This window comes from Narcine bancroftii, chromosome 6 (assembly GCF_036971445.1).
Source record: "Narcine bancroftii isolate sNarBan1 chromosome 6, sNarBan1.hap1, whole genome shotgun sequence".
Taxonomy (NCBI): Eukaryota; Metazoa; Chordata; class Chondrichthyes; order Torpediniformes; family Narcinidae; genus Narcine; species Narcine bancroftii.
The window spans coordinates 89,766,586-89,778,625 of NC_091474.1; the positions used below are offsets into that span (position 1 = coordinate 89,766,586).

The 12,040-nt window shown below is 39.4% G+C and overlaps 1 protein-coding gene across 7 annotated transcripts in view; it reads right to left on the reverse strand.

Moving 5' to 3' along the window:
- Positions 1–12,040, reverse strand: part of LOC138736328 (mitogen-activated protein kinase 8) — a 107,105-nt gene that overhangs the window by 31,268 nt on the left and 63,797 nt on the right. For 5 of the 7 annotated variants that reach the window (XM_069885652.1, XM_069885651.1, XM_069885653.1 and 2 more), the window contains 5 exons: positions 11,156–11,214; positions 10,787–10,925; positions 6,951–7,116; positions 4,778–4,849; positions 3,062–3,244 (listed from right to left, as the gene is read on the reverse strand). In XM_069885652.1, the coding sequence (XP_069741753.1) occupies positions 3,062–3,244; positions 4,778–4,849; positions 6,951–7,116; positions 10,787–10,925; positions 11,156–11,214 (619 nt within the window). Of the gene's footprint in view, positions 1–3,061; positions 3,245–4,777; positions 4,850–5,560; positions 5,633–6,950; positions 7,117–10,786; positions 10,926–11,155; positions 11,215–12,040 lie in introns of all 7 variants that reach the window. The other 2 variants (XM_069885655.1, XM_069885658.1) reach the window with 1 other exon arrangement.

Sequence of the window (12,040 nt, forward strand, 5' to 3'; positions counted from 1 at the left end):
GGCTCTTGGCACATGTAAATGCTTGCTTCTCCAGCCACCTCCATATCCATGATCTTTAACAGGGTTAGCTGAATTCTGGACACTGAAACAAAGCAATTGGTCATTCTGCAAGCTTTTGATATTTCCACATTCTGCTTGACAAGCTTGTAGTGCCGTCAGCTGTTTTTGGGCAGGAACCCGTTTATGAATGGGCTGCGTCTGACAGCTCGTTATGTGTAACAGCAGGTAATAGTGCGGGACCAGGAGATGGCTTTATGGAAGAGGGGATAATGGATAGTTGTCTGGAAAGTTGTTAGTTGCAGCTAACCTGTCTGGGTGGGGGGTCCTAATACTCATTTCTTAGTTAAGTCACAGCAATCATTTCAAAGTCTACTCTACCTTCCATAATAATTATATAATTGTTTCAAAGCATCCAACATCTTAATTCTATTACACTTATACACAGCACATTTATTTCATGACATTGTCAACCAATACCACAATATGAACAAAATGAAGGACTCAAGCTCAAAACGTTGGTGATGTATTACGGCTCCTAGAACGCTTCCACCAGCGTTGTCTCCGCTCCATCCTCAACATTCATTGGAGCGCTTTCATCCCTAACGTCGAAGTACTCGAGATGGCAGAGGTCGACAGCATCGAGTCCATGCTGCTGAAGATCCGGTCACCTCTCCAGAATGGAGGACCATCGCCTTCCCAAGATCGTGTTATATGGCGAGCTCTCCACTGGCCACCGTGACAGAGGTGCACCAAAGAAAAGGTACAAGGACTGCCTAAAGAAATCTCTTGGTGCCTGCCACATTGACCACCGCCAGTGGGCTGATCTCGCCTCAAACCGTGCATCTTGGCGCCTCAGAGTTTGGCGGGCAGCAACCTCCTTTGAAGAAGACCGCAGAGCCCACCTCACTGACAAAAGGCAAAGGAGGAAAAACCCAACACCCAACCAACCAATTTTCCCCTGCAACCGCTGCAACCGTGTCTGCCTATCCCGCATCGGACTTGTCAGCCACAAACGAGCCTGCAGCTGACGTGGACATTTACCCCCTCCATAAATCTTCGTCCGCGAAGCCAAGCCAAAGAGAAGAGACATAAAGTACAGTTTGACCTGCTGAGTTTCTCCAGCATCGTGTTTTGTCTTCAACTACGGTATCTGTAAACTTTCATGTTTTACTCCTGCTTTAATGAATTTGGTCATTTGTTTGACAATGTGTTGCAAAAGCTCAATTTAGAAGTCATCTTGCATTTCAACAGAGGAAGCTCAGCATGGCTCCCTTGTCCTTTTGCACAGGTGCATCACAGAAAGCAGACTTGCTGGATGCATCCTACATTGGTACAAGAGCTGCTCTGCTCCAGAATGTAGTGAATGGAGATCAAAACATAATGCAAACTTCCCTCCCCTCATGGACTCCATCTGAATGTCGTGCTGCATAGGAAATGCAGTCCACGTACTGAGTGGCCCTGGACACACTCTTCTCTCCACCACCCACCCCCCCCCCCCCCTTTTTAGGGAAAAAGGATTAAGAGTGAGAAAACACCCACCGACAGACAGACTTAAAGACAGTTTTTTCCCTGCAACTAACAGGCTCCTGAAAGAACAACATAAAAGTGCTCTTGCTTGGTGTTAACTGATCTTCCTTTTCATTGTAACCATATAGATTAGCCATCCTCAATGGGGGTATAACATCCCCCACGGGGGGTGGTCACAGCACATTTAAGTAAAGGCCTTGTTTTCGCTTTTCACTTCACGTCACAAATATTTTTAATGTTTTTTAGGTAGTCAGCAGAAGTATGGAATAAACCAAAGCTTGACTGCTTCACAGCGAAGGGGGCCAATAAACTTTGAGCAGAGCCCTAATGGGGCCTTGGCTAAAGTAAAGGTTGAGAATGGCTGCTGTAAATTGTGCTCTTCGCATAGCTGTGTGAATGGTAAAGATAATCTGTCAGTTGGTTCTCAGAAGAACCCTCTACATTGTGCTAAGTATTTTGTGAGAAATAAACTTAAAAATTCAAGAGATCAAATGAAGGTGAATCAAAAATTGAATGCAGTTCCTATCCTAGGATTGAGGGAATACAGAATTGATGATGTTAGTGAATACAGAATACAAAAGTGTTCAAGCCAGATAACAGTTGGAAAGGAAATCCTGAAGTATTTGCTCATGTAAATACATGTTTTCTTCAGGACCACACTATCAAAGTTAACAAAAATACCTCGACCAAGCATCTTTGTTGTGCCAATGGTTGGACATTAAACATTTCCATATTGACAACCATGAAGGGAGATGGTGGAGACAAAAGGCAAAGTTGAGTCGATCAAATTGCATGGGGAGTGATTTTTGGATCACAAGCGGACTGCTCAAAGAGGAGGCAAGTTGCCCAGATTCATACACAGTCCATAATAATTGGTCATGGTGGGGAACTCTGCCTAAAGAAATATTTAATCTTAAAAGGTTGCTTGCAATGGACATACAAAAGGATCGACTACCTGTGCAGAGACAGAGGTCAGACATTATAAATTGTTGAGTTGTGCCTCAAATGGTTTTCCCACCCAGAAGGGTTCAGGCTCGACTTAAATGTATCTATCAGAGAAACTACCTACACATGAAAGGGCTTCAATGGTAAAAGGCTTAACTGATTTTGGAAGCTACAACTGTGAAAACAACAGGTGATAAAAACATCAACCCGACAGCTGAGCATCTTAAGTTTCCAACAGCATGGTTTCTTGGCGATGAAAGGGCTCAACTTTGAAACAACGAATCCGCTAAGTGAGTCAGCCATCAAGTCTGATTATGTCTCGGATGAAGTATGAAGGCTCGCTCCAGAAAGTTCAGGGACTGTAAATGCAGGTTTAAGCGTTCTGACGAGCCGGCTACTGAACTCACTGAATGATGCCAGGGAGCAAATAAAAATAAACCCTTCAGTTCAAATGCATCTCCTGAAGGCCATCATTTGGGTCATCTTGAGTAGAGTACTTCCACCACAATTTTCTAACTGACAATTTATAGAAACATTATAAAGATGCTAAAATACACTTGAGAGAGTAGAAACTGTACCTTTCCATTACCTTTCAGTTTATTGTGCTCTGAGTCCGCAGGAAAGAGAACATCTGGGAAGAGTTTCTCAAAACTGTAGCCTGTGTATTTGGGCCTGTTCTCAACGTACGTCCTTACTGTTGGCTGCAACTTCTTCATGAACTCAGTGGCCGGTGTTCCTAATTGCTCAATCACTTTGTTCCACTGATCAATGTCTAGAGTTAGGTAGCTGAGAAAAATATTGCAATATGTGGTGCACAAAAAAAAAAGCTCAGCCTTTTCATCAACTTTAGCATTGTCACTTCGAAGTCATTTGGGTAATACATAATTCATTCAGAGCAGCGGAATAGGTATTTGGAGCCATAAATTTAAAATTAAGTAATTCCTGTCAAATTAGTCATAACCCAAACCTCCAAGGTTTGCGAAATGAATAAAAAACAAACACCTTGTTGAATGTTGGAATGAAATTTAACAAAAAAAAAAGTTGGAAATTTCCACCGATTTCAATCATTCATTGCCTACGTCTCAGCAAGTTATGGCTAGGGTGGTGAATCAAATGCACATTTCAAAACTCACGACAGACATCTGTCAAAGTAGTTCTATTTATGGGGTTGGCCAAGATCTCTTAAATCAGGTGAATACTGAGGGATGAGTGAAACTCCTCAAGGCAGCAATATTTTAATAGCAGTGCAGAAAGTTTAAATTCAGAGCATGCCACTTCAAATTGTAAAATGCTAATAAACCTTAAATGTTTTAGTGCCTTTGTGCAGTAGAAGACACTTAATATTATTATCCATCACTAAAGAACAATATCCAGTTTTCTGACTTATTAACTTCAATTCGAGGAGAGTATTTAAAACAAAACATTCAATTACATTTAATTTCTGATGTCAAGTTGACAAAATAGCAACAAATAAATTTTCAAGCTCTGTTGCTCAAGAAGGTTTAGTGGATCTGATATGAAATACTAATCTCAAATTCAGTCCAGAGTTTGAGTCGAATTTATCCATTATAGTTTTTTCTCTTTGAATACATTGAATCCCAGTCAGGATAAGGAGTGAAGCTGGTGCCAAATAATTTCCAAGATTATGGATTTAGAACCTTCTTTATCTATGGAAAAGGCAGAACTTGTGGCTGTAATACATTAAGCCGCCAATACAGATTTCATGTTGACCAAGGCACCACTACCGATGAAAGTACATCTCAGAAAGGGTCAGGATTGCAAAGCAGCAAGGCAGAGATTATGGGGGGTGGGGGGGGGGGGGGGGGGCGGGAAAGAAAAAAAAATCAAAGTGGTCAATGGTTCATTCCTTCTAGGTGGAAATAGTTCAATTTTTTTGATAATGTCTTACACCAAGATAGCCATTAGGGCTGCTCTGTAATTGGTTAATTAATGCTGCCAAAAATATTGAGGAGAATTTGGCACCCTCACGTCAGTCTATGTTAAAATAGCACAAACTGGGCCAACGGGATCTTGGGGAAAGCAACCTCATGTGCTATTATTCTCCACAAGTGTGTACTGGAATTTCAATGCTAAACCTGCATTCAAATCTCTTCATTGTACCAACAGAAATATATGATGAAATAATGACACATGCAAGGAAAATTAGATAATGCTCTAAAATGCACTATCCATGCAACATCCTAACAGGAAGGAAGAAACAAGTGCGTGACTTGCAAACACATAGGATTCTGGATTGCTAAACTGAACCTTTGCACAAAATGCTCAAGGTCAAAGGGAAGGATACGATCTGTACCAGGGAACAACACACCACCTCTGATCATTTCTCCCATGATGCACCCAACTGACCAGATATCAACTGAAAACAAAATGCAATGACATGAAGTTAACATGCAGAAATTGGATTCAAGGAAAAAAAAAGATAAAACAAGGACACATTGCACTGACTGAAATCATGAGGAATGCTGGAGAAAGAGGCTGTTTGTGTCTGGTTCCTTGGACAGTAATCAATGTTTCCTCATATTCTGTTCAAAATTGTGGGTTTTTTTCCTCCCCTGCAATCATTTTCAACTTAGCTGTGAAGATTTATCAGAATGATTTAAAAATACCTGGTCATAAAACAGTAATCTGTGATGATTACCTCGAGTTAGTGAAGTCTCACTAACATCATCGTGAAGTCAGTGGAATATGAGCCAGAAATAGTCATTAAATTCTTCGAAACTGCATGGGCCAGACACAGACATGCAAGCAACGCAGGGTCACAGGAAAATGGTCACAACAGATTTAGCAGAGATGGTCAGTACATTACAAACTAAAAACAAAGTAACCAGCAGAGACTGTATGTCCATCGCCAGATGCAGCCTCCGAAAATAAAAATTTGCAAGGAACAGCTACGAGTCCTACCTGGGTAATTAAAAAACTCAGCAGGGAAAACAATTTGAAAAATTCTTTTGAAAACAACAAATTTTTTTTAAAAAAAAACATCAATTGTCAAAAGGATTTGCTTCGAAATGGCAAAAAAAAACCTGGTTGCCTCAACAGAACCACTGCAAGCAAGCATTAAGGATACAGTCCCTTCCTGGAAAGAGGATTTTGTGACGAACCATTTCTCCCATTATGCACCCAACAGACCACAAATCCACTACAAGTTTACATCATAAAAAGAAGGCGTTATTTTGTTGAAGCAGATTCCATACAAAGTTGAAACGCAGGTCTTAGATGTATTGAGTATGCAGGTCACCCAAAAAAACAGTAGCTGGAAAATCACAATGTTAATGTAGCTCTAACTCACCCCACCCTCCTGTAAGTATAACAAATGCAGTAATGACATTGTGATGGAGCACATTTACAGTACAGCAGCACAGAGATGGATTAATAAGCACATCTATACTCAGCACAGCCACTCAATGTTATTGTAAATGCAGATTAATTTTATAGACTGCATCTCTCTTGCCTTATGCTGTAAAACACCATCAAATAGATTAAGAACCTCTCACTTTGAAAATGTCACTGTTACAGCACAGAAAAATAGCTCAACAACTAGCACCAATGGCAGTGACAGTAATTAGCTTGGACTCCTATTAATGTACATTTCTCAAATTCTCTACAAATTAGATGCAAAGTAATTTATATTTCAGTGCATCATCGATGCCACCTTCACTTCAAAATTCCCCTTTGTCAGAGAATGCTAATTTCCCTTATTTCTAGGACAGGACTGCAGATGTACAACTTGCTCGGCTGCTGGAGTAATCTTCAGGAGAAAACACCTTCAATATTTCAAACCAGCACTAAAACACTGGTTCTACTTTGCCCTAAATTAAAAGGCCTGTGGATCTTTCAGATCAGGTCTTACAGCACTAAGCTGGCCTCTACCGACAGGAGATCAATAGTAGAACCAGGAGAAACAATATGGTTTGTATTTTTTTTTAAAAGAAGGAACTGATTGCAACCTCTTGCTTCAAGATTTTGCATTTTATACTACACCAAATTCGAATGGTCTTCTAAACATTGCTTTCTTTCCATTAAAATGCTCAAAAATTTTATAATTTCTTAATTACTAAGAAAATTCCTTCCAAAGGTACATTTCTTTAGCTGTTCATGCTAATTAAGAGACTTAATAAAAACAGGAACATTAAAAAAACGTACAACTCCTGCAGAATTAGGTTAGTGTGACCTCATGATCCTGTAGCAAAACACACTCATTCTGCGTTTGCAATTTAACAAGGAATATTCATTCAGGCACACATTCCCATTGTAATTAAATCAACATCAAATGTCTCCCAAATTAAGATTAAATAGTGGAATGAAATTAAAACCCTTCATTTTGATTACAGTCAGATATTTACCTGCACTAGTTTAATCCAGAATTGACTCAATAGGATCAAAACAATACCTATTCAATGAATCCAAAGAAATGAGTCATTCGTTACACAAATGCACGTACATCAGAGTGCACTAACCATTTTCTTTATATCCCATTCCAAGAATGACCTCTGGAGCTCGATAGTATCGTGTGACCACATAAGGCGTCATCAGGAAACTAGTTCCTGCTGTTCTTGCCAGTCCAAAATCTAAGATCTTCAGTGTGCAGTCTGCTTTCACTACTATGTTACTTGGCTTCAAATCCTAAAAGATAAAAAAACAAAATAAAGTTTTTATTTGGTCAAGAGCCCAGTTCTAAGTACTGCATAAGAGAGATTAGAAGAAAAAAAGATGCCAATCACAACGCAAGGACAAAAATGTGTGGCTTGAAGGACAAAGGTGCATCTGTCAGGCTAGAATGGCAGTAGTGTAACTTGGAGTTCAGAGTTACATAGCGAAGTGCACATCAGCCCAATAGGAGCACAATGGATGGGTCTAAATGCACATTTGTTGAAGCCACCATCCTATTAAAGTTTAAAATTGGGACGGTTGGCAATATCACAACACAAGAAATGCAAAGGCAGGAAGCTCCCATTTGTTCCTCTGATCTAGCAAGTATGTCACTGGCAACCAAAGATTCAAGCTGAACAAAACTACCTCTCAAGGAGTCCCACAAACAGATTGGATGTTATTCAACTTTTAAAAAAGTCAACTATTAACAGCTATCCCTAGAGTTCCTCCCAATTAATGAAGTTTTTTTTGTGATGCGACACTTGTCCCAGACTGTATTCTCCTGTTTCTCTGCAGTAATTCCTGGCAGGGAAATCAAATTCTTCTTTAACATTCAACACAACTAGATAATATTCTAAAGTTGTTCAAACATCAGAGTTTAATTTTGAAAGTCCAAAGAATTGAGTGATTCTTTCTTTGGCTTGGCTTCGGGGACGAAGATTTATGGAGGAGTATGTCTGCTGCAGGCTCGTTGGTGACTGACAAGTCCGATGTGGGACAGGCAGGCACGGATGCAGCGGTTGCAAGGGAAAATTGGTTGGTTGGTTCCTCTGTCTTTTGTCAGTGAGGTGGGCTCTGCGGTCTTCTTCAAAGGAGGTTGCTGCCCGCCGAACTGTGAGGTGCCAAGATGCACGGTTGGAGGCGATATCAGCCCACTGGCGGTGGTCAATGTGCCACATTGAGTGATTATCAAGATGTATTATAATGCTTTTTAACTGGAGAAATGGAAACAATTTCAGGAAAGTAAAATTTTTTGAACAGTTAAAATAATTGCAAAAATAGATAAAGTATTTATTTTATCCTTCCTCGAACAATAAAATGGGCTGGTTAACTTTGGGAGGCTGAGTACAAGATGACAAAGGCAAGATGAGAAATCATTTATTGGACAATGAGTCGAAGATGTACATGTATTAAAGGAAGTTGTGTCAGATGTGGGTTTTTCCCTGTGGACTACCTTAGGCGATGCAGACCACGAAGGAAACAAAGTTCAGTGTGTGACATCAGCAATAGTACTAGGCACATGCTGTAGGCGAACAGTGTTTACTTGTGAATAATGTCAGGGCATCTGAAAGCAAATGCTGTCCTTGGAACTGTTCATTAACCAGGTAGTTTCCCCTCAAGAAGAAAATCAGATGACCCATAGTCAATTCACAGGTTGATCAATCTTTTCTTTGAAGTCTGCCCCTCATGAAGATGTTAAGTTTGGACAAAATTTATATTTGCTTCTACTCTTTCTGAAAAGGCCAGCAAATTCAACCAGTGGGTATTTGTCAACCACAACCAAATGATCTTGAACAAATATCGACAATGTAAATGTTGGTGGACTGATTAGATACACCACGGCTGCTCCTATTCTCCCAGTGGAAAGTCATGACAAAACCTGGCCCCATGTGCCCTCCTCAATGAGCAATAAACGCAGATTGCCTCAACCACTTCTGCAAATGCACTTCTTACCTGCAGATTTCAGTATCACATAATCTAATGATTATATACTTCCAGAAACAGGAAATGTTCGAACAGGCGAAAAATTTTCCCATGTTTGATTACAGCATCACTTTAATTGTACAATGTCTGTCTGTGTCTGTTCAGGGACTTTCAAGACTCCGTTATGGTGTAAAGCTGGGAGTGTTGTTTGTCTTTTGATGTGCGGGCTTTCATTCCAGGTTTGAAATGAGGGCCAATAGTTTGAAGAAAATGTCATTGGAAGTTACAGTGAAACTAATGGCTGACTGCTGCGAATCAAAAGTTGAGGGAAGGGGAAGGCTGACAGCTTGTTGACAAGGGCTGGTCAAAATGGGCATCACTCATTACAGATCTTGATCTTTTTTACATTTTGTAGATACAACATACCCTCTGGGTCAAATACAATCAGTTACCTCACCAGTAATCAGAACAAAAGTACCCAAGCAAGCATTCAGAGCTTGGAAAATGATAAAATCAGATAACAGTGTTTCGACTGCTTTAACATGCATTTCCTGAAACCCTTCTGTTGAGCACTTTTTAAAAAAAATCCCCGTTATCCAGAATTTAAGCAACTGCCAAAAAAGTGTTTACAAAAAAATGTATAGGTCAAAAAAAATTGGTGCCTCCTAGCACTCAGTTCACCAATCACACAACATGCAATCTCAAGCACCGGCAAATTCACTTATCTGGCATCTGCCAACCCCCATAGGTGCTGGACACCAGGGAGTTTTACTATCTATCTCTTCGGTGCATCTCACTTCTTGTGTTCAAAGCTGCTATTCTAAAATGATATCCTCAAGCCACTGAGATGCAAACCTCCACCAAATCACGACGAGCTGAACGTGAAGCAATAAAGTGGAATCCAACTGAATGAAGACAGTCTTGCCATTCCTTCAGCAGCTGTTGGTTTTGTGCAACTTTGTCTGGTTCTTCGTGAACTCTCACATACTGACTCAGTTCAAAAAGAATTGGCTTTGGTGAAATATTGAAGAGAATCTGTAAAGCTATTACTCCCTACAAACAACATTAGCAAAACATACTCTCTCCCCATTCTGTATTTCAGATTGACAGCTGCCTTGAGACATTTCATTTAGTAACCAAGAGCATTCAAGGAAAGAAAGAATCTTTGCAATTAAATCAACCACTTGCTGAATTTTAAATAGTTACAAGCAAAAGACATTACAACTGCATTGGTGATAGCATTTGAAAATAAAAATTCAGTTCTTCTGGGCCTTGTTCAATTACCAAAGGGTGTTGGTTACAATCTGAATTTAGAAAGAGTATGACAAACTCATTTATTTCTAACATTCCCTGTGGACTAATCTGCCCCTTATAGTCATAACTGTAACATCAAACCACAATCATTTCAGTTCTTGCAAGATCCTCATTGTATTTGAATGTTCCTGAAATATGGACAAACCTTGAACCACAGTTAATACACTAATCCAATATAGAAGAGTAATTATCAGCTGCTTTAAACATTTTCAGAAGCAAACCCATTTGTTAAGAACATCACAGCTACTTTGGAAGAGGTGACAGGACAATAGAAAATGCTTCCTTAAATATTTTCTTTCCCTCTCTTCAGCTGTATATTTTAGAATTTCTTTTAATCCCATGGCGATGAGTAGCAGCAGAAAAAAAAATCACCATTTTTTTCCCCCTCCAGAATTAAAGAGGAAGAACTAGAGCAGAGGAAGAGGTAATTGTCACATGATCTTTTCCTGTAACTCCACCCTTCACACTTTACTATCACTGAACACGATCTAGGTACAAACTGCTGCCTGGTACAAAGTGTCAAAATATTATCACTGCCATAATTTTATTGGCCATGGTTAGTTCTTGGTATGGAAAGGCCGTCAGCTTGCTAACAAGGCTAGTCAAAAGAGGCATGGCACAATTTTCTTCCCCTAGATTTGTCACAACACAAACTTCAGAGGATTCAACAATAAATATTACTGACCCGGTGTATAATGCCAGCTGAATGCAGGTGTTTGATGCCACACAGCATCTGATAGAGTAGGTAAGACATTCGCTCATGGTCCAGTTCCATCTGTATCACCTGACAGAGATTGGCATCCATAAGCTCCATCACTATGTAACTGCATGCAAAAAGGACAACCGAGGAGGGAAAAAAAAACACATTTAGATATTAATAGGCAAAGACTGCATCAACAAGTTTGAATTTGTTTCACCTGGCAATTAACAAAAGTCATCTGCATTGATGTACTAAATTAAATCACAAAACTGCTCTAAAACATTATTGAAAGATGAGAACCAATCACACGTAAATTTGTTTTCTCTCTTTACACCAACATGGTAAAATACTTACACATCTTGAAATTCCTCAAGTGATTTCTGTGGGGTAAATACATTCAGCAAGCCAATTATCTAAAATAAATTGAATATCACATTGTTAATACAATCATTCAATTTGCCCAAATCTAAGTTTACTCCTGTCACACACAGATTAGCATAACGAACATTACATTGGTGAAGACTCGTTTAATTAATGTATATGATTAATTAATAGACATTAAAAAAGCTGGCAAGCAGAACATACAAAATCATTTGCACTGGTCAAATTAGCATTTTAATTAGACATTTGAATTCTAATCATGGAAATTGGAGAAAAAAATGCATTACAGAAAACTGTCATTTTATTGGCAGAAAAGATAGAAAACCTGAAGCCTCCGTACGATTTTTATCATATCCGATCAATTACCTTGTGGCTTCATGATGGAATTTCCATATCAGCATCCTAAATTGCTAATATTATTTAAAAGGATGGAAATTCCTTTCTACTGAAAAATATGTTCAAGATTACCTGGCTACCAATTCATGGCTTCTGAAATTGATGTAATACTGTCTGAAGATGGACATATGGTAATTTATTTTAAATGCAATTCTGCCAACAATTAAAGACACAAGTTAAAAACAATCTTTTTAAAATGCTGATTAGTTCCTCGCGGGAAGTCAGGGACCTGCCACGACGACGAAACACATGATTTTGCAAATGGATCTTGCTTTACTCTTTACTTAGCTGAGAGGACCTGGGGCACCAGTTTTTTTTTTGAGGGGGGGGTCAGAGAAAAATGTCTTAACCCTCGACATAACCAATAATCACAAATGGAGGACACATTGGACCAATATAGAGCATGGATCAAATCTGACAGTGACAGCCCCACAGCAGAATATTCTATTTTAATTATGGCTC